We start from the raw sequence: 20,387 nt of genomic DNA on the forward strand, positions 1-20,387 counted from the left end.
TTTAGCCACCAGTGCATACAAATAGCGACCCAAATGTAGCGAGTAAATAATGTTTACATCGGATCCCTGTCTAAACACAATTTGGTAATGCCATTTATGTAAACAACTGTATTTAGCGTTGTTGCTTTTCTAGAATAAACAGTGCAATTATTATTAAATTTATTTTTGGAGAAGTTACATGTAGATAGGCCTAAATTATGATACGATTATGTATCATTGACAACAAGGCCTACTGTCACAGGTGCATTTCGAAAAAGAAATAATAATAATAATGATCAAACTTATTGTGAAAATCACAATACTTTTAAATTATTTTATTAAAGCAATTTTATTAGGCCTAATCATTATTTTTTGTTATCAACACGTTGTTACGTAGGAAGTGGGAGCGCAGCGTGCTGTTGTTGTAAACACGTACGCGTTCCTTAAAAAAAAAAATGAAAGCATTATAATTCAATTCAAAGTCGGGAAATATTATATTTTATTATTTATAACTGAAAGTTCAATTATCTTTTATCTTTAAATTTCTTTTTTAAAACTACCAGTTGGTAGACACTGCTAGCAAAGTTCTGCCTATGTTGTTACAAGGTGAAGGTCAGTTGGTGCGAGTGTGTATTGAATTCGAGAGCAGAACGGAAAGCATATGCCGTAGACCTATATGTAACAGTGCGTAGCTTCGATAGAACCACTTTATATTTATTTACGTATTTGTCCAAGTGCTTGTTAGAAAAAGTACAGGGACAAATTCTACTGGGGGTTTTTATGGCAAAGGCGTTGTGCCGACAAAAAATATTCACGTCTTGTCCCTCATACCTTCCTTCGAAAATTGATAAAAACACAGTCCAAATCCTCTCTACTGACAGCAAGTACACCCTTAAACGGCACAAAACACCCTAACGCAGTGTTATTTACAAGCTGTTGATGTGATAATTGTTTGTTTGTTTGTCAATTAAATCTAATCTCTTTATGAAATGACTATCAACTGTTTTCAAATCTTCTCTCGCGAGGTCGCATATGACGTCACAGATAATGGCGCGTAAAATATCGAAGAAAATATGCATATCGCAAGATTTGAATTTCATCGCTTTCAAACTCGAAAACTACGCAAACTGTTTCATTTAAAACACATTTAAAGTAGTTTTAGGCATGAAATGAATTAATTTTGCTGAAAAAATTAAAAAGTTTAAAAACATGCGATGTGTCCTTTAAGGACAACAATTGGATCCGCCTGTCCCTGCAATATGCACATCTGTAAATGACATTGAAGTATTGTACAAATTTCAAATCTATCCGATAAGCCATATACACATGTAGGAGAAGTTTTCACAAGCTATTTTACATCCTCCACCCCCTTAGATCCACTATAACTTTTAGGAAAATGATTGGATCCCCCTGTCCCGACAGTATGCAAATGAAGCGCCCAAATAAAACATTGTACAAAATATCGAATCTATCCGATGAGCCATTTAGGAGAAGTGTTCACAAGCTATTTTAACATCCTCCACCCCTCTTAAGAAAATAATCATGGGATGTCTACACTGAATATAAGACAAGAGAAATAACTCTAAATTTCAGACTGACACCTCCATTCGTTCTCTAGGCCGTTGTCATGTGACATACCAATCAAGAAAACTTGCGACGCAAAACTCGGATAGAAAAGTGTAATGCTACAGGTAACGTTATGATTATTGGAAGAGTAGATCATCGTCAAAATGTCCTTTTTTTATCCATGAATCTGATTAATTAATATTTAGAGGTAAATTCGTAATATAAGTAAAACGAAAATTGGTATCTGCGGACCAGCTTTATCGTGAGGAGCGTATTTACATTATATATTATATCTGTATATCTAGGCCTACTCCATTGACAATGGGTGCATATCGCTCTGTCTAAATTTGGAAATGGTAATAATAAAGAAAAAAAATCAATAAATAGTAACTTTATAATTAATCAAATAGTCTTGTTTTACGTTAATTGACTTATTATTTTCGACATCAGTAATGGGGGTAGGAGAGGGGCGGAAATAGCACAATATAATTGAAAAATATGATCAGTTGATTAAACAGTGGCAGCTTTAGAGGAAGGCCTGGGCCCCATCCCCCTTTTTAACTAGAATAATTAGAATTGAAAACATCACATCAAAGTTTATTATCGGGAATAAGAAAAGGAAATATCAGTTTATTAAATTGTTTGAAACATTTACTGAGTAGGCCCTGTGTGACATAGTATGGATGATTTGGTGGTGTATATGATTTATAATGTGTTTAAATATTTCAATGTAGCCGGTCTAAATATAACTCTAATCATGTTAACTATCCCACTAGTATACCTATCTATCAAAATGGTTGAAATAGAATTAATAAATTTTATATTCTTAAATTGTAGAATACTTAAATTAAGTGACCATGGACCCCCGTCACAGTGCCCAAGATGTCGTCCGATGTGACCTTTGTGAGACAGCTATAGTGCAGATGTACTGTGATTTCTGCCATGTTAACCTATGTATTGCCTGTATAGGAAAACACGTTGCTGATGACTATCAAAAACACATAGTGGTCCCATTCCAAAAACGAAAATCTACCTTGATCTATCCAAAATGTAATACACATCAAACTGAAAAATGTAAATTGCATTGCAAGGAATGTGACAAGTTTGTCTGTTCATTGTGTGCTGCAGATAAACACAAGGGTCATACATTTTTAATTCTTTCTGAAATCTACAACGAAAGAAAAGCAGACATTACAAAAGATTCAGAGGAGGTAGAAAACATTATTTCTCCAACATATGAGGAAATGGCCACTGATTTAGAAACTCAAATAACCAAGTTGGATGGAGAATATGTGAAATTCACAACAATAATTACAAAACATGGAGAGGAATGGCACAAAGAAATCGACAATGTCATCAACAAAATGAAAAACGAAATAGAAGAGATGAAAATCAAACACCTGGAAATTCTGAAGAAACATTTGGATGAAATTAAGCAGATACAGTCCCTTATTGAGCAATCCCTGATTACTCTGAAGGAAATGGAGGAATCCAATGAAGTGTCTGTGACCATGGAATACAGATCCAAAAACAAAGAATTCAGAAAACTTCCTCCTAAAGTCCGAGTCTCACTGCCTACATTTAGTCCGATAGACCATGAACAGCTTTACAAGTCACTGGGATCTTTGATACCATTATCATTTACGACAGATGAAAATGGCTACACACTGAAGAAAGCAGAAACCTCACCCAAAGAACTGATGGACGAACCAGAGCTTGTCACTACAATAAATACTGGGTATCAAAACCTTCGCAATGTTACCTGTCTGAGTGAAGAAGAATTCTGGATAAGTGCATTACTCAGTGATATGAAATGCTTTAATGTTCAAGGTACAGTTATCAATACAATCAAAACAAAATCAGGGATAATGCCACGTGATATAGCAGTGACAAGTGATGGTGATCTAGTGTACTCTGATGGGACAACAAAGACTGTGAATCAAGTGAAGAGTGGACAGACAGAGGAGATGATCAGACTACAGGGCTGGAGACCCAGCGAACTATGTGTCACCTTCTCTGGTGATCTCCTGGTTATCATGTTCAGTGATAATCAAACACAATCCAAAGTTGTCCGCTACTCAGGTTCCACAGAGAAACAAACAATACAGTATGATGATGAGGGTAAGCCTCTATATTCAGGGAATTATTCTACTAAATACATCAGTGAGAACAGAAACCTGGATATCTGTGTGGCTGACGCAGAAGTTTTTGCAGTAGTGGTGGTCAACCAGGCTGGTAAACTCCGATTTAGATATACTGGTCATTCTTCTACTACCAAAAACAAAGCATTCCAACCCATTGGAATCACAACAGACAGTCAGAGTCAGATCCTGACAGCAGACAGTGATAACCACTGTATCCACATCCTGGACCAGAATGGACAGTTCCTCCGCTATATAGATAACTGTGATCTGAAGGACCCATACGGTTTATGTGTGGACAAAAGTGACAACTTGTTTGTTGCTGAGTATTATAGTGGAAATGTGAAGAAAATTAAATATCTACAATAAACATTATTGTTTATAGCCATGCAAGTTAGAGAATTCAACGTATGGGCTTAATGGATAAAACTTATTTCAACAAGATGCATGGAAAATGAAACAGAAATTGTAATTGTAATTAAAAGATTTATACAGCGCCCTATCAGCGTTAGTTATCTAAAACGCTGTACACATGTGAGACAAAAGATAATATGGAATTGATGTGCACATTCATGTGAATAAAATATTCATAGCATCCGAATTAAAATGCATAATTATTATTATAAATATAGCACCTAATGTAATGATATAATTACCCTAATAACATATAAAACAATTTAAAACCCTTAGGAATAATCAAATACATAGAAAGGACATAAGTATGATAACAAACTAGTTCAAATAGTAACTGAAGGGGTTTTTGATTCACTTTGTAAAAAATAAAAAAAAAATAAGCTGTAATGTAAGATCACTAAATATGGTAAAAAAAAAAAAAAAAAAGATTGCGAAATCTCAATAAATTCAGAAAATCAACTCCAGACTTAACTTCCTGTTCCATCTTTTATTTCACTAATTAATTCTGTAATGGATCTCCAACTTTCATTTAGCACAGCAAACAGGTAGCAGATCTTATTGATATACTTCATACATGTATATATGTTAACCACACACACAAACACACACACAGATTGACACCAACCCACAGATAGATGAACACACACAGAGATAGACACAAACACACAGACAGATACAAACACAACACACACAAACAGATAGACGCACACACAGATAGATAGACACACACACACATAGATAGACGCACACACAGATAGACACACATAAAGATAGACACAAACACACATAGATAGACACCCACCCACAGATAGATACACACACAGATAGGTACAAGACACACAGATAGATTAGACACACATAAACACAAACATACACAAACACAACACACAGATAGAGACAAACACAACACAAACAGATAGACACACACACAGACAGACACAAACACAACACACAGAGATAGAAACATACACAGACAGACCCAAACACAACAAACACAGATAGACAAACACAGATAGACAAACACAACACACACAGATACAAACACAACACACACACATACAGACACACACACAGACAGACACACACACACAACACAAATACAGACACAAACACAACTCACACAGATAGACACAAGCACAACACAGACAGACCCAAACACAACACACAGGGATAGACACACAAACACAAAACACATAGACAGACACACAAACACACACAGAGATAGACACGCAACACACAAACACAACACATACAGATAGACACAAACACACAGACACAAACACAACATACACAAATATACACAAACACAACATAGACAGACACAAGTACAGCACATACAGACACATACACACACACACACATACATACATACCCAAACACAGCACACACAGAAAGATATACACACATACATAGATAGACACAAACACAACACACAGAGATAGACACGTACACAGACAAAAACAGACTAACGTAACATTCACACAGATAGACACACACACACACACACACACACACACAGACAGACCCAAACACAACACACACAGATAAACACACACACACACAGACAGACCCAAACACAACACACACAGATAGACACACACACACAGACAGACCCAAACACAACACACACAGATAGACACACACACACAAACAAACCCAAACACAACACACACACATAGACACACACACACAGACAGACCCAAACACAACACACACAGATAGACACACACACACAGACAGACCCAAACACAACACACACAGATAGACACACACACACACACAGACAGACCCAAACACAACACACAAAGATAGACACACACACACAGAGACAGACACAAACACAACACACACAGTTTGACACAAACACACAGACAAACACAACACACACAGATAGACAGAGATACAAAGATAGACACAAACATACAGATAGACACAAACACAACACACAGATAGAGACAAACACAACACACACAGAGAGATAGACACGTACAAAGATAGACACACACAGATAGACACACACAGAGATAGACACATACAAAGATAGACACAAACACAACACACACATATAGACACAGACAAACACAACACACACAGATAGACACGCAACACAATCACACGATGTTCGGGTATAATGGTATCATCCTCGGTCCATCCTTTGGTAGACATTTTAAAAACAATGTCTCCATTATAATTTTGTCTATGAAATGGTATTGTGAAATTTCTCCCAAGATTTTTAGAAAATGTTGTATTATTCCATGTGTACCTGTTCACTGTTTTTTGATTTTGTTTGTTTGTTTGTTTTTGATTTTTTTTGATTGACTTATTCTATTTTGATGAGATATCTAACATGTTTATTTCAACTTTTAGGTCACGAGTAAACTCAGATGACGTTTAAGCATTGATCATTTTGAAACTATTTTGAAATTGAACCTATTGTACATGTATTTTTACATCTTTGTGACAAGGAGGATATAATTGTAAATTTCGGAACCCCTACACCTCCAGGACAAAAAATGAACAATTCTCAAAAATCTTCTCTACAACCACACATCTGTAAGACAAACTAAATGCATATTGATGAAGAGGAGGAATATCTCTACCAATACTGTACATTTTATGATCCCCAGGGTAGAGGATCTGACTCCAGGGCTGGACCAAACTTGGTATATATAGTGTATTGTGTAAATAAATCTTCTTTAATGCTATTGATGCTAAATTGGAGCTAAATAGATATTTTGAAGGAGTAGGTAGTCCTTTACAAAAATGATAAATTTCATGATCCCAGGGGATAAGGGTTTTGGTTCTAGAGTGGAACCAAAATTATCATAGTGATTATTGTCTAAAAGTTATCATATGAAAGACTTCTTGAAGTTTGCTATCAATACAGCATAAAAACATATTTAGGAAAAGCAGAAAACCACCTACCAAAATGTGAATTTCGCAATTAAAGCTGACATGAATTAATAAATACGTACACATTTCTCATCTTATCTGCCATATTTCTCTCAGGTAGTCTAATTTACTCTACCTGTATATAATCCAAATGTGATTGTCACACCTGATTGATTTTTCTAGGTGGACACGACCAGTGCAGTGCACATCTCCGATAGTGATATAAAGGCAATGAGAAACCAATAAAATCACATTTTGAAACATTATTCTTTCCTCAAAATTACAAAATATTTATTGTATACCAATGCAACATTCTGAAAGTTTAGATAATTTAAACAAACATGCCTCCCCCCCAAATATTTTCTTGCAATTGCAAGTGCATGCAAGTATTTTCAGTTTCTTATGAAATAAATGCGGAGAAATCATTTGCCAATTACATACTGATAGAATGGAATAAGCAAAGAGCATACAATCTATTATTTATACCAATTCTTGCAAAATACAGGTGCATGCGATATGCATTATATGTAATGCACATGGCATATTCGCCAAAAAAAAAACAACAAACCAACAACAAACAACCCGTATCAAATACGGACGTCTAATGAACAGGTGTCGGAGACGTGCACTTACCGAAAATATTAGATTCTCTTTATTCTGATAAATCCACTAAACAAAATGAAAAACTCCAATTGTATCTCGTTAGAACTTTACAACACGTTGTCATTGCATTATACAGACTGCGATACACTTCACCAGTGCCAAACAGGGTGTCTTCATTCAGGGGACATATCAGAGTTAAAAAAATGTCCTGTATTAAATGCTTGTCTGGTCGAGGTTTTGCAGTTTATAGAAATCGAGAATCTAATCATATACACTGAGCATCTGGTTGGATATATTGCGTGCACAATTCAAAATTTATCGATGATCATATACAAACATGGATATACAAATAAGGGAATAATGATTGGAAATATACATCTGTGTGAAAAATACAGGTATCACATTTGCAATCCATGATAAACAGTTGATACACAAAGGGACATATAAAAGGAAATGTATAAACGAAAATATAGTTTTATTGTCTCTTTGGGAACCACATAATTATTTACGGTATCTGTATGTCCATATTCATTGATTGAACAGGACACACACACACACACACACAGAGAGAGAGAGAGAGAGAGAGAGAGAGAGCGTCCTACATCAATGTACAATACATCATTTCACGGAAGGAAAGAAAATTGATCACTGATATAAATGAAAGCTTACAAGCATTAAAAGTTTCCAGCTATTTAAAAATTTGTGATTGACAATATATTGGAAACTTACAGGAGTTGATGCTTATAATTGTATTCATTACAAATTTAAAAAATATATATATTAGTTTAAACAGTGCATGTAGAAAATACTGACTTTGTATGTTAGAATAACGGAAAAAGTAAATTGTTAGAAAAGTGGGGAGAGCACACCAGACTCCCTGCCCACCCCAACCCTCTGTATACGTGCCTGAAACAACATTTACACAAGTTCAATTCGTGTTGAAAGAAAGGTGCATATCTGCATTTCATTAAATTCCGAAGGAGCTCGAATTTATGTATTCCCCTATTTATTATTTTGTATGCAAGATTCGTTACCGAAAATTTAGAAAAATGCTTTCAGTCAGAGCAGAAATGAATTCATTTTGAAGTACATCTAGTTTGAATGCAAATATGGAGTTCCTTCTTTTAATTTCATCAGACTCATTAGAACTCCCTCCCCAAACTATGCAGCGTTGTTTTTATTGATATCTAAATCGGTATATGAATCCGGATATCAATTATATAATTTTTTTTTCGTGATCATATAGATATTGATACTAATAATGAAAAAAGAAAATATTTATCCTCTTGCCTTTTGTATATCCTACTAATGCATTATAGTATATTGACATTGTATTATATCAAATAAAATCTTAACATGAATTTTACTGATTTATGAATACTAGCATCTTATGAAATACATTTGAATTTGAAATTTCTACGTACAGCGGTATGTCTATTTTCAATTCAGTATATATCCATTGGGCCAAATCTAACAAATGAAAATATCTATAAATAAATTACACTCAAGCCTGAAAGTAATCATTATGTCATGTTACAGAAACGTTAAAACACACATTTGCTATAGTCCTGCAATGTATGCATGCGATTTTTCTGAATACATGTATTTACATGTATATATTCATGAATGAAGTTCGAGTTCAGCAGGAGTTTTTTTTTTTTTTTTTTTCCGGATACTTTCTACTAAAACTACATTTTTTGACTTAATAAAGTATATGTGAAAGTTTTCAATTTCTAAAATATTGTTGTACATATCCTCCAGTTTTCATCCATATCAAATTTCTCTGGTTTAGCATTCCTCCTTAAGAAATGTCGGGTGGTTAATGCGCAAACACAGTAGAGAAGACCAATGGTGTTCACCCAAATAAGTTACCTGGAAGAAACTTCCATCTGTGGAAATTTGACAGATTAGATCCAAATTGTACTTATAATGGTTTCCGTAGAAACAGATGACATTAGATCTTAATTTTGTCCTGTCTCAGCTGTTTTAGTCTTTGATGTTTTAGCCTCTAAAAAGACACGTTTGATCACAGGCCGACGTGTACATCGCTGGGACGCCACGTCTTCCTCCATGTTCAACAGTCAGTCAATCGTACAATGGAGAAGTTTGCTAGTACACAAAGAAACGCATAATGGCCCATCAATGGGACTAGTATATGCATATACTGTACTTTTGTTTGTTTAAATACCTTTGTATTCATCTTGTGTTCTTAGGTGATATTTCTTTTTAGACATTTGAAGTCATTTACATATTGAAATTTTTAGTTTGTGATACATTTGAATGTGATAGTTGCCAGTCAGTTCTGACTCTGTATTGTATTGAATAGATCCATGATATTCATGTAGTGCTAGATCAATGACGTAAAATTCATATGTGCATCAACATTACTTGCTGAAACAAAAGACTCAGATGATATTGTAGACAATAGTTCCTGTTTCTTAGATTGTGTTAATATTTTTATTAAAGATTTATAATTAAGAACCCAGGTCCCAGTTTTATTTAATGTTTAATTTAAACAATATTTATAATTAATATTCTGAATCAATGAACTTTTGAGATTGGGTAGCAGGCGTAACCTTTATGAGCCTTCTCCCTAATTAATGAGTATCTTTTTAAGCACCCCATTTTAACCCACTAGAACACATTAATATGTGCCATGATCAACATAATTTACCGATTCATTTTTTACCATATTCAGTGAAAACAGAATTTACTTAGAAAAAGTGACATTTACTTTGAGCACACAATGTTTTCAGCATATCAGATAACCAATGAGTGTACGTCTTCTGCTATTTCTGCAAAAGATTGAATTTAGTTCGACCATTATATATTTTGTATTCTTGATGATGGGTATTCAAAATAATGTTTACGCAGAATGTTCAATTTAAATCCATACAATGCAGTATTTTGGAAACCCGGGTGCAGCTCTGTTGATTAAAATGATAACATTATAAACATGACATTTCGCAGCCATTTTGAGTATTTTGACTGAAGATGGATATTTTTCATGCACTTGGAGAAAGTTTATATTTGTACCATAGATGTATCTTTCCAGAATACGTATTTGATAGAAGAAAGTTTGTGCATGCAGAGCTGTGTTTTATGGTTTTTGAAAGAGAAATAATTCTCAAGAGTTAGCATCCTAACTAGATTAGATGAACATGTCGCTTTTGATGTTTTGTACATTAAAAGATTTGTAAATATCAGAGACAAATTATTTGAAACTGCGTTGGACATTTTTCTTTTATGACATGGATGTAGATATAATCTACCTTCACCTTTGAAATTCTGAGTTTTACTGGAGAACAGATAAGTAGACTATAAATATCATACATAGTCCATACTGAATTAATCGGGATATTGTGCAATTCGGGGGGGGGATCCATCTTGTTATTGAATATGCATGCATGTTTTTAAAATAACATACAGATTTTAAGAAACATATTAATTCTGATAAAAACACCATTATCAGTTAACATGTACATAGATTTCTCACTGTCAATATCACATTTCATTTCGACAGAAAAGAGCACTGCTCGCTTTATATTGAATAAAATGTTTGTTGCATGACATGACAATATTTTTGTTAAGATGTTTGGCTCCAAAATACACGTATAACAAACAAATTACACACTGAGTAGTTCATCCGTTATGTGTGAATGAAGTGGATATAGATTAGTTTTTGTGGAATATATGTGGATGCAGATTAGTTTTTGATGGGATATGTGTTATTGTTTTAAACTTGCCTTATTGCTTGACCAGTACGTTATGTGGGTTTTAGTATAATATTGTACAGTATCTTATTTCTGTAATTTTACGACATGCAGATGTACAGGATGTATTGAAATATTTGTTGGGTACCTGACCTTGACCCTTCAGTGAGCTACGTGACCTTGAAACATTAGTGAGCTATTCAGATCAAAGTCTGTTGTGTGTTTGAGTGAATATCATCTGTAAACTTTTCAGAAGAACCACTAGCCAATTTCCTATTAAAAAATTTCATGGTACAAGTCATCCTTAAAAAAAGGAAGATTCAAAGTTGTCTAAATGTAGGCCAAAACCCTCTACCGAAGGGAAATCTAACGTTTATGCTACATTCTGTATCAGAAAGCCAGGCGTTAATGGTAATAAAAGCTTTCTTATATAATGTATGTAATGATTTGAGTTTTTCTAAATTAGGACCCCTGGAACAAAAGGAAAGTATATGTATAGGAATATAGGTTCATAATAGGAACGTATAAAATTGTTTGTTTTCTTAACTTCTTGGCAAGAACCACAAGACCACAGTTTTCCAGATTAATATATATGTACAGGCATCTTCATGTAGTTTTAATTCAGGTTTGTGAAACCACGGCTACAAGGCTCAGGCTACCCGGTGATAGTTTGTTTTGCGTGTGTAGATGAGCGATATGGCCCATGGGCCTCTTGTTGTTAATGAAACCCTGTGTGACTGATTAAAAAGAAATGCATGATAAATTCATATAGAAAGCTATGTTATCACGATCAGTGTATTAAACAATGTTATTAAATGCAATCAACACTAGAGAATTGTAATTTCACGCGAATCACCAGCATTGTATTAGCTGCAAAATACGATTTATCGGAGACTGCTGCAAGTAGCAGCTGCATGTCGTTATGCTAAACACAAATACAACCCACAGGAAGTTAGAAGTCAGTTTTTGATATGACTAGTCTATTTTATTGTAACTCACCGAAGTCACTCTCTGACAAATCGCGCGGGGGGGGGGTCCTTTGGCCCAAACGTTAAACTCCAAATTATATGTCCCGTGTGACATGTATATTTCAACATCGTCACCACTGTCTGGCTATGGAAAGTCCATACTATAGGCAGATGTTGTTTTCATGCCACATAGAATGCAATATATCGTCAAGGTCATTTGACCAAATTCAAGGTTATTATGATTCGAGGAGATAACTTAATCGTACTAAACAGTGGTATGTGCCTCCAAATTTGAGGCTATGGTTGTAATTCAGATATAAGGTCCCATAATTAATTTGTGTTGTTTAATGTCCCTTTCGAAAAATTTTTCAACCATATGGAGACGCCACCGGTGCCGGTGAAAGAGCTTCAAATTTTGAAATGCACCATTTCACCACTGCATGTGAATTTCCAGTGAGAAACAGATATCGCTTTCAGTGGCGGATTTAAGGAGATGTGCAGCCCCCCCTAAAATTTTCAAATTTATGGTAAATCGTGATCTCTTAATTGTTTAGAAAAGTGTAAACGATAAATGAAGCAATACTATCTTCCACTCTCGGAGAAATAAATGACAAAATTATTTAATGAATTACTTATATTGGGAGAACTTTCATTTTTTCATAAACCCTTAAGATTTGCGTCATTTTATTTTTAAAATTTTGCCGTATTGAAAATGACAGAAAATAGTAAAACTCACAATACATAGAAAACATATTTCAAGCTCTGTGAAATCCAAGAGCTAATTCCGGGGGCTTCGCCTCCAGATCCCCCACCAGGACTCAAGGTGGCCCTCCAACCCCCTGCCTCATAAAGTTGCGCCTTCCGAACAGCAATTCCTGGATCCGCCCCTAGCTTTGCTTCTGCGAGCTACTCGTGCTGTTTTGAACTAGAAATTCAGTATTATGGTATGGTGTCGTCCGTCTGTCTGTCCGTCCGGACCTTGTGGGCAGGATACAGACTGAACCATAAGCCCTAGGACTTTACAAGTTGGTACATTTGATCACCATGATGAGAGGAAAATGCCTATTGTTTTTCAAGGTCAAATTTCAAGGTCGAAGTATCACTTATTAGGAAAACCTTGTGGGCAGGATACAAACCGAACTGTAAGCCCCAGGATATTATAACTTGGTATATTTGATCATCATGATGAGAGGAAGATGCCTAATTTTTTTTTCAATGTTATAGGTCAAAGGTCAAGGTCGCAGTATCACCTAGTTAGAAAACCTTGTAAGCAGGATGCAAACCAAACTGTAAGCTCCAGGATATTAAAACTTGGTACATTTGATCACCATGATGAGAGGAAGATGCCTATTACTTTTTAAAGGTCAAGGTCACAGTATCACTTAGTAGGAAAACCTTGTAGGCAGTATAAAAACTGAAGTGTTGGGGCTAGAACCGTCAAACTTTGTACACATACACTTTATGCCAAGTAGAGGATGCCTATTGTTTCTTAAGGTCAAAGGTCATAGTAGCAGGATGCATACTGATTCATTTGGACAAGGACCATTAAACTTGGTACACATACATCTTATGCTAAGTGAAAATATTACATAGCTAGTACATGATTGGTCTTGTCTTTCAATGCAAATAAAGCATGTCACACTCCGATGATTGCTGATACTTGAATGCAAGTTCTACAAATTATGGTGTAAGTATAAATACCTTATATTAGCTTTTCACGGGCGTATTATGTACCGTTGGTGGTATTCTTGTTATGAAAAACAAATGTCTACCTAGCTCCCAAATTGCTCGAAATGAAACCTCCTCCCCTTAATGTGCTGCATAGTACGGAGGAAAAAGCGTGAGCAGGAACATAGACATTATTTCCAATAAGCCACATATATTGGAGAAGTGTTCACAAACTATATATTTTACACCCGCCACCCCTCAGACCCACCATAAGTTTAAGGACAACAATTGGATCCTCCTGTCCCTGCTGCTGCAATATGCACATCTGTAAATGGCATTGAAGTATCGTACAAATTTCAAATCCATCCAATAAGCCTTATACACATGTAGGGGAAGTTTTCACAAGCTATAACGTTTAGGACAATAATTGGATCTCCCTGTCCCGACAGTATGCACATCTACAAATGGTAATGAAGCATTGTACAAAGTTTCGAATATATCCTATAAGCCATATAGGAGGAGAAGTGTTCACAAGCTATTTTAACATCCACCACCCCTCTTAGATCCACCAAAAATCAGGAAAAAATAACTCTAATGTCAGACTGACACACTAGGCTGTTGTCATGTGACACCATACCAATAAGGAACTTGCTGCGCTATAGACTCGGATAGAGAAGTGTAATGCTACAGGTAACGTTATGATTATTGGAAGAATAGATCATCATCAACATGTTGTTTTTTATCCATGAATCTGATTAATTGATATTTAGAAGTAAATTCGTAATAAGTAAAACGAAAGTTGGTATCTGCTGATCAGCTTTATCGTGAGGAGCGTATATATACATTGTATCTACTCCATCGACAATGGGTGTATATCGCTCTGTCTTTTGGAAATGGTAATAATAAAGAAAAATTCAATAAATAGTAGTCTTGTTTTACGTTTTTAATTGACTTATTATTTTCGACATATCAGTAATGGGGGTAGTAATAGCACAATATAATTGAAAAATTGGATCACAGTTGATTAAACAGTGGCAGATTTAGAGGAAGGCCTAGGCCCCATCCCCCTTTTAAACTAGAATAATTAGAATTGAAAACATGACATCAAATCTTATTATCGGGGAAAAAGAAAAGCAAATAGTTTACTGAATAATTTGAAACATTTACTGAGGATGCCCTGTGTGACATAGTATGGATGATTTGGTGGTGTATTATGATTTATAATGTGTTTAAATATTTTTAATGTAGCCGGTCTAAATATAACTCTAATCATGTTAACTAGCGCGCTAGTATACTTATTTATCAGAATGGTTGTAATAGAATCAATAAATTTTATATTCTTAAATTGTAGAATATATAGAGTAGCCATGGACCCCCGCCACAGTGCCCAAGATGTCGTCCGATGTGACCTTTGTGAGACAGCTATAGTACAGATGTACTGTGATTTCTGCCACGTCAATCTATGCATTGCCTGTATAGGAAAACACGTTGCTGATGACTACAACAAACACAAAGTGGTTCCATTCCAAAATCGAAAATCTACCTTGATCTATCCAAATTGTAGTACACATCAAACTGAAAAATGTCAATTTCATTGCAAGGAATGTGACATGTCTGTCTGTTCCTTGTGTACTACTATATCTACAGATAAACGCAAGAGTCATACATTTTCAATTCTTTCTGAAATCTACAACAAAAGAAAAGCAGACATTACAAAAGATTTAGAGGAGATAGAAAACATTATTTCTCCAACATATGAAGAAATAGCCACCGATTTAGAAACTCAAATAACCAAGTTGGATGGAGAATATGTGAAATTCACAACAGTAGTTACAAAACATGGAGAGGAATGGCACAAAGAAATTGACAATGTCATCAACAAAATGAAAAATGAAATAGAAGAGATGAAAATCAAACACCTGGAAATTCTGAAGAAACATTTGGATGAAATTAAGCAGATACAGTCCCTTATTGAGCAATCACTGATTACTCTGAAGGAAATGGAGGAATCCAATGAAGTGCCTGTGACCATGGAATACAGATCCAAAAACAGAGAATTCAGAAAACTTCCTCCCAAAGTCCGAGTCTCACTACCTACATTTATTCCCAACACGATAGACAGTGAACAGCTTTATAAGTCACTGGGATCTTTGATACCATTATCATTTACGACAGATGAAAATGGCTACACACTGAAGAAAGCAGAAACCTCACCCAAAGAACTGATGGACGAACCAGAGCTTGTCACTGCAATAAATACTGGGTATGAAAAACTCCTCAGAGTTACCTGTCTGAGTGAAGAAGAATTCTGGACAAGTGCAGCAGTCAGTGATATGAAATGCTTTAATGTTCAAGGTACAGTTATTAATACAATCAAAACAAAATCAGGGAAATGGCCAGATGATATAGCAGTGACAAGTGATGGTGATCTAGTGTACTCTGATGTGACAACAAAGACTGTGAATCAAGTGAAGAGTGGACAGACAGAGGAGGTGATCAGACTACAGGGCTGGATACCTGTCAATCTCTGTGTCACCTCCTCTGGTGATCTCCTGGTTACCATGTTCAGTGATGATCAAACACAATCCAAAGTTGTCCGTTACTCAGGTTCCACAGAGAAACAAACAATCCAGTATGATGATGAGGGTAAGCCTCTATATTCAGGAAATGGTACAATTAAATACATCAGTGAAAACAAAAACCTGGATATCTGTGTGGCTGACTGGAAAGTTGGTGCAGTAGTAGTGGTCAATCAGGCAGGAAAACCTCGATTTAGATACACTGGTCATTCCTCTACCAAAAACAAAGCATTCCAACCCATTGGAATCACAACAGACAGTCGGAATCAGATCCTGACAACAGACAGTAATAACCACTGTATCCACATCCTGGACCAGAATGGACAGTTCCTCCGCTATATAGATAACTGTGATCTGAAGGATCCATGGGGTGTATGTGTGGACAAAAGTGACAACTTGTTTGTTGCTGAGTTTGTTAGTGGAAATGTGAAGAAAATTAAATATCTACAATAAACACTACTGTTTATAGCCATGCAAGTTAGAGACTTCATTGTATGGGCTTAATGGTTAAAACGTATTTCACCAGGATGCATGGAAAACAAAACAGACGCCATTTTCACAGTATTGGTGATAATTCATGCTTGCTAATGTTATAATGCATTCTACATCAAGATATATGATTAAACCCATAACAAATATGACCAAATATTGACCAAATGGTACTTTTAACAAATCGAATGATAAATAACAGTCCCATGTTCTATTCAAAAAAAAGAATATTCAAGATATACAACTGAAAAAAGGGATATTTTGTGTGTTGTGCTGTTGCAGCTCAAAAATGGCTTTATTTTCAAGTTTTTGTTCAAAAAGATTTATAGAAGAGGCTTTTGGAAATAGAAACCAAATCATTGAGAAATTATTCCACTTTTACATGCAATTTACTGTATGTAAATCGAAAAAATATTAGCGAAATAATGTTTAAATATGTGAAAATGCTTGCACATTATGCAATTTTATAAAATTCCAATGTTTAAACTTACAAGTAAAAAAACTACATGTTAATTCATTATTTCAACTTTTGTTTTGCATTGAAAATTGAGTTGAATACTGAATGAAACATTATAGAAAAGTTTGAGTGGATTATTCAAAACTAGAAAAAATTACGCATTTTTCTCTAACTGGCATAAAAATGTCCCAAAAATTCTGTAGTGTCCGCAACATGTGCATATTTTGGAATGCCTGATGACTAGTACTTCTATACTCTTACTGGTAAGAGGCAATACAGTTACTAATGTGTCTACCAAAGAAACAGACTCTAGCTCATAATTGCTAAGTTTTCTGACAGATATATTGTGTTTTGTAGTGTCCGCAACCCTGTAGAGTCCGCAACAGCTTTTTGATTTCATAGATTTTTTCAAGAAAATGTATTATGATGTATCTTTACGATAACTATAACTATTCAAGTATTTACTTTAAACATGTAATGGATTAAAATATTGTGAAAATATATGTTCAAACTCGAAATTTAAACCCATAACATCTAGTGTATACATATTCAAAATCCTTCAATTTTCAGTCTAAAGTTACATATTTCAAGTTAATTTTCACATACATGTATTTCAAACTGAAGTGGAAACTAATTAAACAAATATATGTCAAGATGTTAATTGTTTAATGATAAATCTAAATATATTCCAATTTAATTATGTTGCGGACACAACAGTAATGATATGTATTCCAATTTTCTTAAGTGTCTTAGACTAAAATATTTTAATGAGTCACTAAGATGAGCAGCCCAGAGAGGTTAATGAAATCAAGGGAGAAGATAGAAGAAATAGGGTGAAATTAAAAAGAAACCAGTGAAGCTAAAGAAAGCCAAAATAAGGAAAAGGAGAGAGAGAGAGAGAGAGAGAGAGAGAGAGAGAGAGAGAGAGAGAGGTAAAAAAAAACCAATTTCTTGCCACAAAGAGATTACATGAATGAAAAAATACAGACAGAAAGAAATCTTGAGAGAAAGAAAAGGTTGAACAATATATGAAATGCAAGAAAAGGTGAACACAAAAAATTGGAAAGAAAAGAACAACTTTAAAAAGGAAAAGAATTAAAACCAAAAAGGGCAGAGAAAGAAATGTCATTTGTGACAAACATAATTTTCAGATCATAGTTATGGACAAGGAGAAAGATGAGGTTGACACTCCCCCCCCCCCCCCCCCCCCCCCCCAAGTACTGCTGGATATCTGAATACAATTCCTGTTCACACGAAATACAGAAAGTAGATTCCTCCTGGGGAAACTAATGATAAAATTAGCGTCATACTTTCTGAGCCAATTTTATCCCCAAACAGTACCAATGACAAGTTATTTCATTCTTTTGATAATCAGTATTGTTTATATGCAAACATTATTTTGCAATCAATATTTAGTTCCAAGTTCAAGTTTGTTTGAATTTGAAAAAAATAAATAAGAGTTGTTCATAAATTTATCTACAGTACTTGCAGTGTCTACATTAGCATTAATTATCATTTCACTTTTATTTCATTACAATATTTCTGAAATAAATGAATATATTAAAACAAATCTAATATTCTGTTCTTTTGATGATAAAGTTGGATAACTTGATTAAAAAAACAACTGGTTAGTTTGAAAGATGACACTTCAAACTTGTATATACTTTATATTTGATATATAGCACCTGGTATTATTTCCAAAAGTATCATTCTAGCCCCCCACCCCCTTTTTTATTTTCTCATTATTATACCATTCACTAACATAGAAAACAAGTTAGAGGTTAAGGTTTTTAATTTACTTCATTCAAATCAAATATGGATTCAATCAGAAATACTTCAGTATATTTGTAGTGTCCGCAACAATATAAAATCTGAGACAAAACAAATAAGAGTCCTCAGTAAATTCTTTAATTTATGAAATTTACTCTATAAAATCATTCCTTAGAACATGTTTAATAGAATGGACATCTGTGACACCATGAATATTTTTTGAAACTGCATAACAATATATAATGAGGAAGATTTAATGGACAATGTTATATGGTATTTCCCATCTCAAAAAAAAAACACCATTCTACAACTTTTGATATCTGATTTTCCAGAGTTGATCCTATGACACGTGAATTAGTAGAGAAAGAAACATTTATCAACATTGATTTTGAAATAAATGACAAATATATTAGATATGTAATGTATGATAACCTGTAGTGTCCGCAACAAAAATATCTATGTATTTTCAAAATTTAAGAAGAATGAAATAAAGACATATAGAATATTATGATAGGTTTATTTGAATTTAGGAATATTCAATGTCTTTTTCACATGATAATCATATAAGTCTTAAGAGTATTTGTATATGTAAATAAACCTAAAGGATTGGAGACAAATTGGGCAAAAATATTAGTACGACATTTATATGAAAATTTTTCTTGTTTTCAAAGAAAACCACAACATTTTCTTTTTAATTTACTTCTTTCTGGTACATAGTCCAAACCAAAAAGAAATTTGGCCATGAACATTGTCTTTGCATAAGTTTACTAGTTGTAACAGGTGTAATTTAGTGTCCGCAACACAGGTTCTTTTCCAAAATTTGACGTGGCATAACTTTTTTTATAGGAATGCTTATACAAAACAATTTTGGTTCTTGTTCGCATACATATTGTACTTTCTAGGCAACATGTCAAAAATGTGTTATGTGGATTTTTACTTTTTGCTCCAAGTGCAACGTAATTTGCACAAATACCGTGAAAATGGCGAGAGATTGTAATTGTAATTTTGTAATTAAAAGATTTATACAGCACCCTATCAACATTAGTTCTCTAAAGCGCTTTACAAATGTGAGAGAAAAGATAATATAAAATCGATGTGCACATACATGTGAATAAAATATTCATAATATTAGAATTAAAATGCATAAT

General features: G+C 34.4%; 1 protein-coding gene across 1 annotated transcript; it reads left to right on the plus strand.

The window, feature by feature from the left end:
• The first annotated feature begins 1,568 nt into the window (after positions 1-1,568).
• LOC125655526 (uncharacterized) lies at positions 1,569-18,396 on the plus strand. Its single transcript, XM_048885865.2, has 3 exons — positions 1,569-1,670; positions 2,383-4,012; positions 15,305-18,396. The coding sequence occupies exons 2-3, from the start codon at positions 2,403-2,405 to the stop codon at positions 16,974-16,976; spliced, it is 3,282 nt and encodes a 1,093-aa protein (XP_048741822.2). The 5' UTR covers positions 1,569-1,670; positions 2,383-2,402; the 3' UTR covers positions 16,977-18,396.
• The last annotated feature ends 1,991 nt before the right edge of the window (positions 18,397-20,387 follow it).

The sequence above is a fragment of the Ostrea edulis genome, chromosome 7 (assembly GCF_947568905.1).
Source record: "Ostrea edulis chromosome 7, xbOstEdul1.1, whole genome shotgun sequence".
Taxonomy (NCBI): Eukaryota; Metazoa; Mollusca; class Bivalvia; order Ostreida; family Ostreidae; genus Ostrea; species Ostrea edulis.

Coding starts and splice junctions, on each gene's coding strand:
- LOC125655526 (XM_048885865.2), top strand. CDS start 2,403: ATGGACCCCCGTCACAGTGCCCAAGATGTCGTCCGATGTGACCTTTGT. Junction 4,013..15,304: donor GACAACTTGTTTGTTGCTGA/GTATTATAGTGG, acceptor TAGAATATATAG/AGTAGCCATGGACCCCCGCC.